Source organism: Diuraphis noxia, unplaced genomic scaffold (assembly GCF_037042655.1).
Source record: "Diuraphis noxia isolate RWA-SAM2 unplaced genomic scaffold, SU_Dnox_SAM2 contig0003, whole genome shotgun sequence".
NCBI classification, from domain to species: domain Eukaryota; kingdom Metazoa; phylum Arthropoda; class Insecta; order Hemiptera; family Aphididae; genus Diuraphis; species Diuraphis noxia.
Window position 1 is genome coordinate 43481210 of NW_028301713.1, and position 20094 is coordinate 43501303.

The following is a 20094-nucleotide window of genomic DNA, read 5'->3' on the forward strand; positions in this document are numbered from 1 at the left end:
ATCTTATTGTTATGTACCATTATAACACTCGAAGAATAGTGAAGATAATAAAAACACACAATTTTGATTTAGGCTGTAAATTTTCTTTGAATTCTAACGCTATAGTTGCGACTGTTATATCTAGGTACATATTGTATTTTATTTAAAACAAATAACCTTGGGCGTTTATCATTATTATCGGCTAAATTTAACCAATTTAAAATTAAAATAACAAAAAAGTATCCATGAATAAACGTTCAAATAGTAGATGCTTGGTATAGAATTTCGTCGACTTATAATTATGAAATTGCTAGTTTTTCAACAATGTTATGAGTTAGGATTAAGTGATATGTAAATATTAAAACTCTAATAATAATGTTTTCATGAAATTATTTAGTATATTTTAAAAATAGATTTTAATCCATAGATTAAGAGGAGTTCATATACACACAATTTAAGACACAACTACAAGTTTATAAAAGTTAAATATAACAGATAATTTTTCATTTAGTTGTTACAAATAATTTTCTTTAAGTGTATCAGATTAGTGATTTATGATCAGTATCGAAGTTGAAGAAATCAAATATAGTGAAAAAAAATGTCCACATTGAAGGTAGGTTTTAATATCTTAAGAGTTACCTTACTCAATTAGGCAACGAAGTAGAACATTAAAACTTATCAAAATGAGTGAATTCAAAATTTAAATTTTATGGGCGTTCATGCGTTCATAAGATATAATCACCACAATAATAAAATGAATTAAAATTATTATAGGTTTATCAACAATCATTTATGGTGGTTTAAAAAAAAAATTAAGTTTTTACAACGCATACCGATTATAGTCCATATTATTATTAAATAGATTTTATAACATCATAAAAACGTGGAAATTGCAGAGTGCAGCAATCCAGCTCTGAAATTGTCACCACTTTGTGATTAATACAGAAATTAAACAGCACACAACATTTATCGCTTACAGTTCCTATGAAAGTCATAGAATTTGGAGAGTAAATCAAGTGAACCTATATGTATTAAATAATATTTAAATGTTTTGAAGTCAACTTCTTGAGACTGCACTTAGTTTGTTTAAAAGCATTTAAATGTATTTTAGCCGCATAAGATCAGCAAATGGCAAAATAATGGCAAAATAATTGTAAAATTTGCTCTAGTTTTTATTCTCTAAATTACGTTCAGTCTCGTTAAAAAAATGAACATTATATCATTTTCTACTCCGATTTAGATTCATACTATACATATAATTAATATATTTAATAACATCGGGAATGGGTGCATTCAAAGAAATACATAGACAATATTTTATGCTTACCGGATCTGGTATACTCCGATATTCTGAAGAGCTTTCCCCTTGAATGCTTCGGTCATCAGTCTTGTCACAGTCAGCTTCTTTTTTCAAGAACTATACAATATAATATTGGTTTTAGTTAAACCGTAATTCGTTAAAAATGAGTTAATTAAAAAAATTTTATATTTGAACTGATTTCGTAGGTATATCATTATATTGAGTACAGGTGCTATTCAATCAATCCATAGGGTGTAAGATTCTCATTTAGTAATATAATAATAATAATAAAATCTGCAGGAATGTGATGATTTAAGAAAATCTACCTGTAGATAATAAACGATTTCTTCAATGTAGAAGAAGGGATTGAAACAGTAAGTTATTTGGTACAAATATCAAGAAATTAATATAGTTCTATAAAAATTGTGAATACTATACCACTATATTACGTAATACGTATATCTTAATTCTACGAAGTACAAGTATTTCTTAGTGTTGAAAACGATTTTTATACATTTTCTTGGTGATTTACTACTGAACAGCTTCTCCAATCCAATTGTCAAGTTAGAAAATCAAATATACCTACATATTTTATATTTATCATAGGTATTAAATTATAATAGAAATATATAAAATTCAAGTAAAAAATAACTGTATATTTTAATTAGTATTGTATACAATTTGAATTTTTTAAACAATTGTCTTTTTGAAAATATATTATACTCTAAATTATTTACCTATCGATACAACGTGTGGTTAACTTGATAACTTAATACAAAGTTTTTCATCAGTTATTGTTATTGGAAATTAAAAAGAAGATTGAGTGTAAATCCAGAGTAATTTTTCATGAGCGTAAGAAGTTAGAATTAACAAAAAAAAAAACTTACGTAAAAGTCAAATTAATTTTTGGGTGCTTGTAAATTGCGCCCACATTAAGCACGTAGTAAAAATATTATAGTAATTTGCGCCTTGGATTTTTCGGTTTCTAAAATAGGTATAGTAAATTACTACCATACATAGCAAAATGTTTAAGATTATATAAACTATGAATTAATACCTATGATTCCTGAAGATAATCAACTTATAAGATTGCTTGCTATATTTTAAACATGTATATTTTATTTGCTGATTTTCCTCCAAATATTTGGGCATCAACTTTCACAACATTAACACGGACAACTAATACCTGTGAATTTTTCCACAGTCATTTAAATAAAAACTTTTATACACCTCATCCTCATATTTATAATTTTATAGATGAAATATTAGAGTTATAATCTGAAATGTATATTAAAATTAATAGTATAAATGAACCTTATAAATTTCAAAACACCAAATCGAAAAAAAAAATGAAAAAATCATTCAACAATATAATGAAAACACTATTACCATTTACGCGGGCTGAATATGTGAAGACAAGGTCTATTACTATATAGATAACTTATAACTGTGTTTTTATTATTTACATTTTTACCTAACAAAAAAATATATAAAACTATAATTAATATCATAATATTTAAAAATAAAAAAATTTTATTTTTATTAACTAACCAAGCAAACAAAAAAAAAAACATTTTTAGAGGACACTAGTGGTAGCCGCCTCATCGTGATCTCTTTTGGGTCATGCTATAAAACTATCATAAAAATAATAATTCTATTGTACACAATTTACTGCACAGAAATTTGTACCTGAAAAATACCAGGCACAATTTACGATTTTTAGATTCTGAGCGGAGCGAGGAATGTATTGATTTTAGCATGTTTTTTTTTTTGTGTCTGTCCTCACGTTTTGGGGCAGTAAGAGTGCTTCGATTTTCGACTTCAGTACCTCAGAAAGTGAATCTAGTTGGTACTTGGGGGGTAGGGGGTCATAATTTTCAATACTTTTCTAAATAATCGGGATAAACAAACTAAAAATTTAGGAAAAAACGAGAAATTTTACGCACGATTAGTTTTCAACAAAATCAATTTTGGTTTTTGGTTTTACTTTAAAACAATTGACCATAGATACATGAAATTTCCACCAAATGTTTATATAAGTACATTCTATCCGCCATTAAATTTTCAACAAATTTCGACTTAATTTGAACTATTTATAGGCATATGAAATTTTCGATCACTATTAGTTTTTTTTTAAAAATAATATCGATAAAAATGTATTTGTTTGGTAGAAAAGCTTGAAAATTTAATACAAGGCGCCTAACACATTGTTATGATAGCAGTTGAAGATATTAAAGATGCATAGGCATGATTTTTTTTATAAGCATTTAAAGTTCAAATTTTGACTAAATACGTAAAAATTTACGGCAATGTTCAATTTATCTTAGATAGAAATCCATAAAAGTTTTTCTTTTTAAATCTAAGATTTGAAAATTTAATACGAGGCTTCTTGCTCCTGACATATTTTTACAATAGCAGTTGAAAAATAAAAGGAATACATAATCACCATTTTTTTTACAAGCATCCAAAGTTTGAATTTTGACGACATACGTAAAAATCACGAAAATTTACAAATTATTTCAAGCTAGAAATTCATAAAAAATTTTCTTTTTAAATCTAAGATTTGAAAATTTTTGATAATCTATAATATATCCTAAACAGATAAACCGTCTCTGCTCAGAATCGTTTTTCGTATATAATGATATAATATCATTGGATTCAAATTTAATTCCATCCATTACAGTAACCCACTTGTAACCTACTGTACAGCAGAGCGACATCCACGACTTACCCGCTTTTTCTTTTCATTGGGCGCAATTTACGTTTGTCTAATTTTTATGAGTGTGTGAAGTTCCAAAATTTTTTCATAATGGATACACACCAGTAAACTAACTATTTCTATTGGAATTTAAAGTTCAAATTTTGACGAAAATTCAAAAGTTTAAAAGTAGTTTATACTGTAGCAAAAAATTTAAATGGAATATGAATACTCCATTATTAACAGTAAAATAAATTATATATTATTATCTTTTATCAATAATTTTATCATAAAATATACTTAGCAGTCAGCAATATAGCTAACAAACCTTCAATCAGAATCATTATCGTCTATAAATAAAATCCTATTTAATACATCCACTATAAGTGACTTCCATAACACGTCTTACTGTACATTAGAGTGGTATCCACTTGAAAAATGTTTTCGCTATATTAAATTTTTATAATACAAATTAAAAGAATTAATTCATTGGAAAATGTTTGAATATTAAAATTAAAATTTATTATACCTAGATATTTATTTCGAAACTATCATCATATTATATGTTTTAAAAGAAAAATATATACATTTTCCAAATTACTATCAATAAAATAATTGTCGAATTTTCATTTTTATTTTGAATTAGTTTTTACTATAAATAATATTAACATTATATTATTTAGCATAAATATATGAATTATTCTTTATTCAGTATACTTTCTAACAAAATCTATATTTTCATATTAATCACTTATCTTGTGTTCTATATCTATAATATCTTTTCAATATACAGGTCAAATTATATTTATACAATCGGCTAAATTTAGATTTATAATAAAGAAAATAGAAATAATAATAATAATCATCATCTGGACATGGGTAAAACTTATTTGAAATGATAAATTTTATTATTGTCTTGAAATAAACATGCGCATAAAAACATTTTTTTTTTTTTAATTGTTGGACTATTTGTTGAATAATACAATATTTAGTACGTATCAAATAATTTATTTGTTTCACTTTTATGATTTTAAAGTTGAAGTCTAGACTAAGGGAACCAGTTTTTGTTGAACTTTATAATAGTAATAATTCACCTACCTTTTATAATTACTTTCTACGGTTTCTAAAATGCCTTTTTAGTTCATACAAATATATACGTCATACATAATTCAATACATGTGAACATAATCTACATTTGGGTATACACGTTTATAATATTGAATAGGTACTAATTCTCTGATTTAAAATTTAAAAAACCTGAAATTATACATCAATTACATATCAAGTATAAATGTATAATGTTTATGTATTTTTTCTGACAATTATATTAAATAGGTCAAAACTTTGAATTAACTCTCATTCAGTCAATTTTGAATTTTTATTTAATACAATACGATAAAGTAAATAAATAAAAAATAGTAATGAGAATTTACCATTTTTATTTCAATAAATGAGTAGAAAGCTAAAAAAATTAGTTATTTCCCAAAAATATTATTATTAAACTTCTGTATTGAAATTTTGATTTTAATTTGTATGTCATTTAACAAAAAATTCAGTGTTACCTTTAACTTCAGACAAACTGTATAATTGAATTTTACGAGTGAAATATTCAAATTTATTTTTAATCAATTAAAATTGTAATGGTATTTATGTATATATGCATAATAAAATCAGGTATATAATATAGGTAATAGATTTATGTATATGTACTATGTAAAGTTTTAAAAAGTGAATACATTATTGTACCTAATAATTACAGTTAAATAATATATATAAAATATATTTAAATGTTTAATGTTAAGTAGTTATTTAGGCACTTATTCAGGTTATTACCTTAAATATAAAAAGTTCATAGTTAAATAAAAAGGCTATACCTAAGTCCACAATCTTTTTCTAAAAGGTTTAGACTGTTTAGAGGTATTTTATAATTTTATAATATTTTAAAATGAGCCACGTTTTTAAAGCGATTCTAATACTAGTAATTTTTCTGTTCAATACTCAAAATAATATTAGGCATTTTAAAATAGGAAGTACATTTTTATTTTTGCTTTGAATGAACTTGGTAAAAGTACTCGATATACTTATAAAATAATAATCATTGAAGAGGTTGATAAGAAAAGATTGGTTATAAAAATTGTTTTTTATTCTTTAAATAATATGTAATATTAAACTCAGAGTTTTTTTCTCTATTTAAAACTTGCGAAAAAATAAACAATTTATCATTTATTGCCTACAGTTAATAAAACAAACCACTAGGAAACTTTAATAAATTAGTTCAAAACTCAAACTTTTGGTATGTATGTGCATTATACACCAACAATTAATATAAATATTAAATAAAACTTAAGTTTAAAATAAATGTCAAAAATCATTAGTCAAAGTTTTTAATTAAAATATTTATAACTGTCAAATATTGTAATATAATATAAATATAACACCGAATTCAAAAGTATATTAATTAAAATGTAGAATATCAAACAATTTACATATATAAGTAATAGTAAACATTTTATTTCAAAAGATGAAACATGAGTAAAGCTTAAAAAAATTTCATGAGGATATTAACATTGAATCCCAAAAGTTAAATTAAAAAGAAGTTACCTCAGATAATTTCATATATTACGTGATACGAATGCTCTTAATATACTAACACATGTTTCAAGGTTGTAAAACCTTTGTTCAGGGTTTACACAATACATTGTACAGTACTAAAATTTACGTTAAGACGAGAAAAGACAAGGCCGAAATGGTCAAAAATGTGGAATCGGAGGACAATTATTATTTTAAAAATTGCGTGACGACTCAGTGTATGATATTTACTTAATATATTAGATATGTAATTATAAAAAATTGGACATAGGCTAAAATATATTTGTAAGTGTTACTATTAATTCATTTAAGAAGATAAATAAAATGCATGTGCTGTGTTTCGATGTAAAATAAAAGTATGTGCTACAAATCATTGGCAATAAAAGTAGGTAAATAAATAAACACAATGACAAAATTAATTAACTAATTTTAATGATTTGGCTGTTGAACGTTCATTCAAATTAGCAATTACAAAGCTTAAATCTTAAAAAAAATTAAGATAGTGAAGTACAAATGTATATATCTTAAAAGATAGTAGATACACAAACTTAAAAACTTATAAAGTTAGCGTAGAGCATGTATAACGTATAAAAGCAGCCGTTACATATTATTATGTTTCTGTATAGTAGATATGTATAGATTAAATATATATATATATATATATATATTACACTAAAGGTTGAAAAAATACCATATTATGAGCCCTAACTGTAACATATTATTTGAACATTGCATTTTGAAGGTATATTTAACTCTGTAGTCTATACTCAATACATTTTGCATTTTTGCATTTGAATGTAATAACTAATTACATAGGTATTATGTACTTATGTTAAAAACGATTACAGAAAGATTTTATTATAATAGTTAGGCACCTATAAATCCAAGAAAAAAAAGAGTTAACATTTTTAATTCTTATTATTATTTTTGTTTTTTTTTTTTTTAATAGATTTTAATGAATTTAATTAAAGTTTATTCTAATTTTTATATACAAAAATGTTCTTAATTATTAAAAATGTAATAAAAGAAAATCATTTACTGTAAGTATTTTACTGATAATTATAATAATTAATTAGATAAACGTATATATATATATATATATATACTTACGACTACATTAAAAAAAAAAAAAATTGTAACTTATATAAGCAATTGGCAAAAAAGGCTTAAAAATATAAGAAAACTAATTAACTTTCAAATTATGTTAGAAAACTATTTGGTACCTAGGTACTGAATTATTATATATTTTTTCTTTTGAAATAATAATTTTACTTATTAAATATAAATATATTTATATTGTATGAAAAAATATTTCGTTTTTAATATATTTCATGGTATTTTACGGAAATTCAAAAAATATTCTGAAATTCTATATAATTCTATATTCTATATAACTTTCAAAAAACATCCTAGCCGAATTAAGAAATATTAATCCAAGATTACTTATTTTATATTATACCTATACTCTATAGGGATCAATTAATATAGTTTTGGGTCATGTTATTTCTCTCGGATCTCTGAATTATATTTATAAATTAAATAGGTACGTACTTTCAGTTTCCGAATTTCATTTTTGAACATCAATGCATAATTTACTATGCGTGAAGGATTTCCTGGTTATAAAGTATGCAAAAAAACGTCATTTGTCATTTCTAAGTCAGAATTTTAGGGGTAAGATTTTGGTACGGTAGGTTATTTTTACGGTTGTTATGGTAGGTAGCACGTGTCTGTGTGGCAAGATATTTAACTATTATGAACCAGGGTGGTCACCCATCAGGGAGCTAGTAGCTGTGACCGTTACTTACTCCCAGTCGCATTCCGCGATTGTTAGTAGCCACCTCGCCACGCCTAGGCGCCTAGCCACTAAAATTATTTTATTACGGCTTTAAACTTGAATTATTTATTCAGGTTTTGAGTATTATGAAAAAACTAATTCTGTTAAAATTTTTAAGGGCTTTTAATTGTTAAGTTTGTTTTGAGATCTAGCTGATCCAGGTGCAAAAGTTTATATAGTTATTATACTTATTTACATTTTCTATGGCGTTTTTATCTGATAATTATAAATTTGAATTAATAATATTAGAATAATAAAATAAAATTGAACAAAATTAATAAATTAAAATATTGTTGTACTTTATTCGTGTTATTATTTGAGATTTATTGATATTTTGGAGAAAAATTTCTTATTCTACATTTCTGTCCATTACCTATTAAAAAGCATTTAAAAGCAACTATTTATCATCGCATTCGAAAAATGATTCTGAGCTTCAAACGATTTCTAATACATATAGATAAACGTGTTTATGGTTATTTAAAATGTTTTCTTATAATTGGGAAAAAATTAAACATGAAAATAAAACAAAAAATCCAAATTCTTTAAAGTACTAAATATATATTAATTAATACAGATATTAGCGGTTATAGTGGTGTTTATGAAAATTTCAGTGCACCGAACTTATTTTCAAAAAATAGAAAAAACTTAGTAAGTTTAACCAATAAAAATTTCCTCGCTTCACTCAGAATGCAAAACATTTTAAATAATAAATTATTTAAGAACATAAATATTGTTAAAACTATACTATGCCTTGTGCATAAACGGCTAAATATATCGTTATTATTTTCTGAAGTACGACAAAATGACAAAAATATATTTCATTTAAAATGTGTATGCTAATAATTTTAATTTGTTGTGATAATTGTATTCAAATGAAAAAAAAACACACAAATGTATTGTTTAAATTATGTTAAATATCTATAACATTATACGTGATTATTTTTTAAAGGGATTTATCAAATTGGATAAAATAGACATTATTCATAAACGTCACTGTAGACCTAGATCATAGTATATTTAATATTAGTATGTAATGTTTGCATTTTTCAAACAATTTTAATTATATTTTTCAAACGGCTTACATTAGTTGTATATATATATATATATATATCTTACAATTTACTATTAATTATACAGTTCAATTTGAGGTTTAGTATGTATGAATATAGGCAATATTCAACATTTGAATATATTTAAATGTCAAGCTGAAATTTATTTTTTCTTAGTTTCATAATTAATTATCTATGTATGTATGAGAAGTTTCTTTTAAGATATGCTGGTTCATTAACTTAACACGTTAAGTAATTAATTTTCAACATAATAAAATAATGTAGATATATAACGAATATAGGTAGGTACGTCTATTATTTTATGCTCTAATAGTAAATTTTTATATTATGTTCTAGGTTAATATAATATAGTCTCATATTTATTCAATTATAATATAATATTATGCGAAATCCTAAAACTTGAATCAAAAGTTTAAAGCCATCAATTAAAATTATTATGACAATAACGCACCAATAACATTTTGCGGATTTATATGTATGATAATATTAAATATTAAAATATGATATTTGTTATTATTTTCTCGGAAAAAAAAATGATGTGTATAACTTGCTACACAAGTTGATATTTTTAAAATATAAACATTTATCATATCTATTTATAATAGTGGTTTTGAATTATTTAACTAGTTTAAGATTATTTGAAGAAAACGAAAAGTAAAAAAAAAGGTAGATACCTACAGTATTTTCGAGAATATTCTGTCTTTGAGTAACTCACTATAATGTATGTGTAAGATTTAAACTTGATGATAAATCATTGTGTGTACGTCATAGTGTAAAACTGTTATTATAGCGAAGACAGATTGTCAACCTATAATGTTACTAAGTTTTTTATATGATATAAATACATTGCTATTAAAGACGTAGTTTATTTTACTAGTATAGTACTCGCAATCCAGTAGGTAGGAATATTATTTTTCGAAAATATTGCTTTTAAAATCGTGATCATGTGTAGAAAATATAATAATACATGTTAAAAGTTATAAGAACTTAGGAATAATAATTTTTAATTGCAGCAAAATAACTAAACTCGTTATTCTTAATTTAAATATTTAATTTAAACTAATTTTAAACTAAATAAAAATGTCTATAAAAAAACTGTGTTTTTATATTTTTTAGATTTTTTGGTTTTACAGTATGATCTACCTATTTATTATGAACCTTGAATTACATTTTTAATCCTCAACTATAAAAAAATAACATTTTAGATTCTGGGCAGAGCGATGAATATATTGATAGCAGACAATATGGCGTTTTTTTTTTTTATTAATTTTTGAGTATGATTCATGATAAATAGTTGAAATAATGCTTCGATTTTAAACTTCAGTATCTTTTCTGGTGTGAAAATGAATATTTCTTGGAGATAAGAAAATATTTCCAGTTAGTTTTTTTTCTTTTATTAGATGTAATCAATAAAAAAATGTTTTGCTATGTTAAACATCTTGAAAATCTTATCAGAAGAAGTTATCCTAGTGATCTAAAAATACTAACGATACGAAGACATGATTTTTTTTTTTTTTAGATATCTAAAGGTAAAACTTTGTCAAATAATACATAGTCATTTTGTTTGGCAAACATTTTAATTTTAACATTTGTTTTTTTTTCTTTCTTGAAGTAGTTATAGCCTTAAGGTTTTTTAGTTATTTCTCTTCTTTAACATTTTATAAAATGTAGATACTGATGTTACTGTGTTATGTTTTTAAACAGTCAATAATAGTATAATACTAAAAAACTCTCTTTGCTGAGAATTGTTTTTCATTTACAATGATATTATATATAATTTAATTCAAATTTAACACATCTATTATAAACTGCAGTGATCACTTGCCCATATTTTATTAAATTTTAAATAACAAAATAATTCGAAAATCTTCATAATTTTGAAAAATGTTATCAACATTTTGAGCTTCAAATGTTTATAAGCATTTGCTTTGATTAAAACAATCCTGCTTATGTGTCTTTAATGTTTGAAATACGTCATTACGTTATTTATAACTCTAAAATACTTTTTTCCATAACCATAATAACAATTCTAATTTTAAATTCTTTCAAATTAACATAAATTAAAAAAATTTTACACCTACGTAAAAATGTAGAAATTATAAGGAAATTAATTAATAACAGTAAAAAAGAAAAGAAAAGAAAAACAGAATATAAAAAAATAAATTTATTGGAAATTGAAAATTGAAAATATAAACGTTTGATAAATTATTAAAGTGTTATTTAAGAAATGAAATAATTTAATCGATAATCTCAATAGATATATATATTTTCAAGTCTGTTTATTATTAACACAATTGAATGAATTAAAAAATAAATTATTTTTATTTAATGTTGTGTCAACTCATAAAAATGGAGATGTGTAACAATCAAATATTATTTATTATATTTAATTTTTTTGTGGTTTTAATTTGATATTTATATCTTATATTTTTTGAGAAGATACAAAATGTAATTTCAAAAAATATAAATGTTCACTTTTTTATAATCGAAATAACTATTGTAATGTTGAGTACGTATTATGGTTCTACTAAGATATACACACACGCACACATACACATCATAATATTATTGAAGTGTTGGCATGTGACGTTGTATTAATACGAAATATACTAGCGAAGTTATGACATGCTATACAGATTTAAAATTGACACTCGATCTAGACACGAGTATATAATAACGGAAGTAGTGTAAAATAGGTGTTTGAAGAGTATAAACGAGTTAAATAGATAGTTAGTGATTTATCGACACATTAAATGTTTACCCGAGATCGAATGGTATTGTTTTCGAATATTTTCACCTTTACATTGTTCTTAAAATGTAATCCGAGAAGTTTACGGGTCGTCCCATTCTGAGCAAATGAAATAATCTGATATATTTGTCAACGTAATCCAATTACAGGGGCTGATAGATATGAGTTCCTTTGATCGGTGACGGAGATTATATACCTATGCATAATGTGTAACGCATACACCCCCAGAGAAACGTTACGGCATTAAAAATAAGCTGACAAAATGAAAAAGAAAATAATTCCTTACGCGTAGTTTTACGAAAATTATAATTTCAGTGTTGAAAATTGTGTTACAACTTATGATACTAGACCTTATCATTATGATTATATGTTTTTTTTTTACCGCGGAACATGGTTTTCGTCTCTATATATTATGAAAAAGAAATATCGCTTCTTGTTTATAGGTCAAAATAAATATAGGATCTCGTCGATATGCTGACATCAGAAGTGGTCCTAATGATGTAAATGAAAAGTGGAAGATACAATTTCAGCGAATGAGAGAAATACATGAGAACTATATAAATATGTGGAAAAAAATGCTTACCAAAGGTACTTGCTGAACTGGTGGCAGACCGGAACCGGACGGGGATGGTTGATCGTCGTGCCTGCAAACAGTGGTCATGTCGCTGGGTTCGCTTTGCATGGAAAGGTTGTCATCGCTCTCGGTGGGTGGTGGGGACGGGGTACGGCTTTCAGCCGGTACCGGCGTCCGGCATCGGCTCAACGGCCGCAGGTCTTCCGGTTCCATGGGCTCGTCGTCCCGGTCGGCAGGAACCAACTCAACGCGATCGCCGACGGTATCGTCATCGCCGTCACTGGGGCGAGCCATGTCGGCCAACCCCTTGACCTTAAGGCTCTCGGCCGTCTTCAGCAAGGTGGTCAGCTGTCTGTGGTCTACGTTCACCTCGCCCCGGTACATAAACTCGACCAGGTCACGGAGTTCGGAGAACTGAACGTCTTTGAGCACCACGATCGGGTGGCGGGTTGGATGGTCAAGGAACAATGCCTTGAAGTACGCGCTGCACGCGGATAACACGACCTTGTGGGCGCGGATCAGGCGGCCTTCTTCCGAACAGGCGAGCGTCACGTCCACGAGGGACTCTTCTTGGAGCAGTTGACTGAATACGCCCAGCAGGTTGTTCTGATGATTGTTCCACCGGAGACAGTAGTGCTCGCTTCCCATGTCTGAGACAGCCTATAACGAACAAAAGCATCCGTTAAGTAAACAATACACAATATATTATAGTATATATTATGTTATATGGGTGCTATATTATAGGAATAATATATATACGCCCTACACGCACACGCTCGCTTTGTGCACGTATATACTTTTCTGAATTTCCCTCGGGAACGACGTCATCCAGGACGACCCACGAGACTTTCGGTTCGAACATACCATCGAATCGAACTATATTATATAGGTACACTTTACATATCATATTAAGTGGATTTTAAACACAATGCGCATACATAATATCCGTGAGGTCGCACAATAAAAATAAATACATAAAGATTTAAATATAAATTATATTATATTTATAATAATAACAACATTTAAATATATAACAAGTTTTGGTAAGATTTTTAAAAATATATTTTTTTACATTAAATACGACGAGTCAGTTAGACCTGCTCGTGAAATTAAATATGTGATTACGACTTCATAAAGACAATGTATTATATTATAAGGACTAAAATCATAATATGAGATCATCATTATTAAGCTTGAATTACTTAAGTGTCCCGGGCGGTGGACATTATTATTCATGTTTTATTGTTTTCGATTTATGTATGGTATATTTCATGTTTTCTCTTCACTGCCTATATCACCATTAAAATTCTTATTTGCATTTACACTATAGATCTATTGCACACTGTGAAATCAAACAACCTAGAGCTAGCTTAATGTGTGAATAAATTATAAATTATAAATGTTATAACATTATGATATTGCGGGCACAGCAGCTCAATGATTCTCCAATATAGCAGTTGACTTAATGATAGTCAAAATTCATTATCAAATATCTAACACAAAGTATAGGTACATTACATATTCTGTCGCTCTGGTCAAAAATCATTTATTTGAATCTATAATAATACTTAATTAAACCCACCGAAAAGTCAATATTAATGAATTTTTGATAAGTAGAAAAACTATGGTGGTACTTTAGATTATTATACAAGTAAAGTATAAATGACACATAATCTATACTACTTTAATTACTATACATTATTATAGACAATACCAATTAGTATTTAAACAACACATTTGAAAACTAATTCATAGTTTTAAATGTGGATATATACAATTGTATAAACAAATTTTATTTTGGATTCAATCATTTCCCATTGATGTGGTTGCAGACATAACGAATCAAAAATCTTAACACTCGTGTTACGGGAAAAACATTGATGAGACTTTTTAAAACTCAACGTAAAAATGAAAAGTAAAATGTTGATTGTAAGGTATCACTGTTATTGATTATTATTTATGCAATTTATTTTAATCATACATTAAAAAATGAATAAAACTTAATTCGAATAATACTTAGTTACCGACTAATAATATTATTTATTGAGCATAAACCCACCAACAACGTTAAAAACCAGATTTGTAGTTTATGTTTATCACATATGTCGTAGAGACATGTAGTACCTATATCATTGAAAAATAAATAAGTTAACGGATTAAAAAATGTTTAATACAGTATTCGACAATCAATTGGTAATTTGATCGTTTCTACTGTATGAAGATAATTACGAATCGATAATCGTAAAAACCACACACTAATAAGTACTTTATCACTGAACTCGACCTATAGTCATTATTAAACAGTTACTATTACGACATAGTGAAATATTTATTTACTTAAATCTCATTAATAAAATACTATTAATAGATAATTTATGAAGTTAAAAATATAGATATAGACTATATACAGAATGCTTCAAATATTGTTTAATAATTCATGTACAATTCAATAGGTACATAATGTTAATGTCTATTATATATTTGTAAACATTATTACATATTTGTGTAATTTAAAATTAACAACTCAATACAAAAATAAATAAGTCATAATTTTTTTTTAAAATAATAATAAATAATTGGAATAATATACATTGTAGGGTAGATATTGACGATTTCTATATTTAAGTATTTAAAATAACGATTTTAGTAGAATGGATATAACATTCATAAGTTTACCATACACAATAGTCTTTCTCAAGTTCACACTAATATTAGCTTAAATTTAATTTTAAAACAAATTAATGTTCATTCGGTAATATCGATTTTTCGTAAACATTTTTTTTTAGGTTTAATACTATTCTGCTGTGATAAATAAGTAAAAAATAACTATTTCATGTAGCTATTAATGAATTATTATAAACCAAAAATTTTAATATAATTCAGTTATTCAGAATAAATTACTATAAAATTATGTGTGAAGAGAAACTCAGCTTATATAATCAGATTAAATTTTAGTCAATTCCGTTGATTTTTGTGATATATATTCATCGTCTTATCGACATCTCTATAATTATTGAGCGAAACTAGTAATGACTTAATGAGGATGCAACCAAGGAAACATATTATCTAATTTTATTATAAAATATTATGCTGTAACTAATCACAAATTTGTGTGTATAATATATATGATAAGTGATTTTTATTCATTATAAATTTTAATATTACGTATAATATTTTATGCTTTTATAGTGTGATTTATTTTAATGTTTAAAAATATAAGTATTAGAAAGTGATCTTTTAAATTGGACCTAGTCGTAAACAATAGAGTATACATCCCATGGAATACGGTTTGTGCACAAACCAGTGAAAACATGGATTAGTTGGTTAATGGGAGAGTTTATTCTCTTCAACAAGTATTGATGTTTAATTTTCGATAAAACATTATCAGTAAATTAATAATCAATATTAACAAATTTTTTTTCATTATTATTGATCCACCTGGTTATGGTCATACTTAAGGCACAGTAATATTTGGTACAGTAACTACAGTTGAAAGTTTATTTTTAAATGTCCCCCTTCTCTTAAATTTAATGTAAACTTCTCCTCCAATCATCCTATATGAAATAGCGGTATGTACCTACTAACTCATTATTACAAACACCAAATTTATCCGTTATTTATTAAGCATATAAGTATATTTAAGTATATATATATATATATTTAAATAAGTATAAATATAAACAGTCTGTGATATTTTGTAAGAACATAAAATATGTTATTAAAATAATTACGTGTTTTATTTCTGCATATATTTCATAAAAAAAGCATACTGAATAAAAAAAAATTAAATATAAATATTATTCCATAATAATTTTCTTAATCATATCTAGATTCTAGTGTACTTATATTTATATATTATGTGTAAGGAATAGGGTTTAGGTCTAAAACCCAAATGTTGTACGATTTTTTTAGATTTTGCATAAAATTGATTTAACTATATTAATAATCATTTATCAGGTTTACACGTAAATATTACGAGTGTCTATGTATATGGATACGTCTTAAATAGCCCGCTATAGACATAATATAGGTAGGTACAAAGCATCTGTAGAATAAACAAATTTTGAAATGTATACCTAACCAACAAACAGTTAACATGGTTGATTTAAACTTTGAACTTTAAAATGTTTGATTTTAATTTTTTTCAAATTCTATATTATATTTAGTAAATAATAACTTTCAGATGTACTTATAAATGTATTCAAAATATTTCAAACAAAAATTTCTAATGTTGAATCAATTTACTCGTTACCAATTAACTTAATTACATCTCTTAAACTCTGTTTTGCCGATATCTTATTCATTATCCTCAACTGCAAAACATTAGTAAATATTTTCAAAAATATGAGCCATAGTAAAAACATTTTTAATTATGATTAAAATAATATATATTTTGTATCATTAAAGATTTTTAGAAGAATCTATATTCTACAGTATTGAAATACAGTATAACACATTTAGTACGTGTACTAAACATTTGTAAGACTAAAATATGAAAATTGTATTGAAAATGTTTTAAAAAAATAAACTGAATTTTTCACATTATCTTAAGTATACATTCTTTACTATTAATCTATTTACTATGAGTAGCGATTTTCAAATTATGGGTTATGACTCGTGACCCACAAGTGGGTACAGTATAACTTCATAATTTAATTTTTTTTATTAATTAGAAATATATTATGATTTGTAATGAAGTTGCACTACTATTTTACCTAAAGTATTTTTTTTATTAATATACATTTTTTTTAAACGTGATAGGTAATTCGTGTGGGTTATAAAAATTGAATAAACTAAACATTTTGGTCATGTCAAAAAGTTTGTGAACCACTAAGACTGAAAGTATTCTACAGGTTCGCGACTCCTTTCTACTCAAACTCAATCAGATGACTTATAACTATTTTGTAACCTTGACTTTCCATCGTTTGACAGTATTATAATATACACAAGTTTAAAGCACTTATTTTTTTTTTTAAATTGTAAATGAGTAAAATCGTTGATCAAATATGAAATAAGTAATTTAGCGCAAATTGGTCTATAATAGGACACAGAATGATATTATATTAATAGTTTTTACTACTTTGTAGCTAATATTTAAGTGATTGTTTTTTGTCTTGAACTAAGTGTCGATTGCAGTGTTATGGTGGAAAAATTATGATATTTTACTCAAATTTTAGATTCGATGCACACGAATGAGCTATTACACTTTCTTATACATAAAAGTTTTTCTTGAAAAGAATTTTTTTATGGCAGTACAATTTAGACTTATCTTTAATTTAGAAAATTTAGTATACCCACATAGATTATATATTTATAGGCCCCCCGAATAATTGTAAAAATTTGCCGATTCTATAATCAAGAAATTGAGAAACCTCGCAAAACATGAAAAGAAAACATTAATTTTTATTTAATATCAATTATTTCTAAATAAACTTTTTTCGGTACGAAATAAATTAAATGTAATGTGATAAAACATTGACGATTAAAGTATCATCAGGGATGTATGGTATTTCTAACTATATCCATTGTAATATTTTTAAAGCTATTATTACCATTTATTCATCATCTATAACATAAATATTATCATTGAGTAATAAAGTTTATAAATTTTCATAAACTGGCGTTATGTGTATGCAATTTAAAGACGTGCATGTCCATAACAAATAAAAATATATACCTACTTAAATATTATATCCGTGTATCTTATTGTATTTTATTCAATTGAAAGATAAACAATCTCGAATACAAATTAAATACGAGAAAATATTTTTCAAATATGTTTTGGTAATGTATATGCATAAGAAACATTTTTTTTGATAACATTAATTTTATTTTTGTGATAAGAAGATGAAAGTTTGAAAGCGTCTGATAAAAGATTACATGTAAATACATATTTTTGCTTTAAATGAGCACCATTTAGCACAGTCGGTGGTTAACATATATATATATATATTTACGCACATTGGCCGAATAGCAATTTTGTTATCGAGTATCGACATTGTACGCCAATATATATATATATATATATATATATATATATATATATATATGAATGTGCGTCATCCATGGATCACTGTGTATAGAAATAAACTACAAATATCAAATAAGATTTTAAAAATCACTTAGTTATACGCACTGTGTGTTAGAAGTTATCGTCCTTCGCGAAATTCCTTTTCGTAACACCATTAGTAACGGCTAATAAAATATCACGGAAGTTTGTTTGTAAAGGTATATAACACGATTTCGTTTGCACTTTGGCTAATTCGACACACCGAGCATGCACACGACAAAATAAATAATAATATAATAATTAATAAGCTTATCCGCAACGCCTTTTGCGAATTGCACGTTCAAAAGACAACAACAACAACAACAACAAATTATTATATAAAATACAAAATAAGACTTTAATAAAAAAAATATTAAAAAATGTTTTTGTATTTTGAATTCTTATATTTTTCTTTTGTTTTTTTTCCTTTAATATACCTTAGCTATATGAATTCATTTTGGCGCCTGGAGTGTGCGTGTAACACGGCGGCACTCGATAGAGAGGACACACGGAACGATAAAAAAATTTTTGTTATTATTATAATTATTTTTCTTTTTCACAAACCGGTATAACACGTCGCCTGCGTATGACGAGAGCACTAATCGCGTCGTTCGCGAATATTTCTGTTCGCGCGCGTATGTCGTGCGTGTGTGTGTACATGGATTTGTGTGCATGTGTATTATGAGTGTGTGTGTGTTGTGTTAAGTGTAAGTGTATTTGTATAAGTTTGGTATGTGTATTTTTATGAGTATGTGTGTGTATGTGAGTGTGTGTGTGTGTGTGTGCGTTATCACGCGCTTTCGATGGGAGTTCAACCGGCCTCCGATGACTTTGCCGGTCGACTGATCGAGTGACTGTGAGCGCTGGCGTACACCGCACTGGTGCCGTAGCGCGCGGCGCCAAAAAACGAAACGACCGGGCGGAATAGGACGCGCGCGCAAAAACGTCGCGCCGGCGTTGCGCCCGAACTGACAACGTCGCTTAGACGCCGGCTCCCTCCACCCCCCTCACGTAATCAGCGTAGGCCGGTCGACGCGGGCCCTGGGTCTAGGTCGGTGAGGAGTGGAGAAGGTGGGTACCCGCGAATATCGCGACCGGCGGCGTTGGCGGTGGAGTACCCCGATTGGCGTGCACGTGTATGTGAGGGGTGCGCGGGGGTCTCGAGTGGGTGAGAGGGGGCACTAGACGAACCTTCGACGCGGCGGCGAGGACGCTGCCCCGGCTTCCGCACCTACTTTCCCAACCGACCCAT

General features: G+C 26.6%; 1 protein-coding gene across 3 annotated transcripts in view; it reads right to left on the reverse strand.

Moving 5' to 3' along the window:
* Window positions 1-19724, reverse strand: part of LOC107162429 (uncharacterized) — a 34829-nt gene extending 15105 nt beyond the window's left edge. Inside the window, exons 1-3 of one of the 3 annotated variants that reach the window (XM_015509321.2) lie at window positions 19280-19712; window positions 12803-13453; window positions 1307-1396 (exon numbers count right to left, since the gene is read on the reverse strand). In XM_015509321.2, coding sequence (XP_015364807.1) covers window positions 1307-1396; window positions 12803-13441 — 729 coding nt within the window. In that variant the 5' untranslated portion in view covers window positions 13442-13453; window positions 19280-19712. Of the gene's footprint in view, window positions 1-1306; window positions 1397-12802; window positions 13454-18929; window positions 19256-19279 lie in introns of those variants that run through there. The other 2 variants (XM_015509322.2, XM_015509323.2) reach the window with 2 other exon arrangements.
* Window positions 19725-20094: the final 370 nt, after the last annotated feature.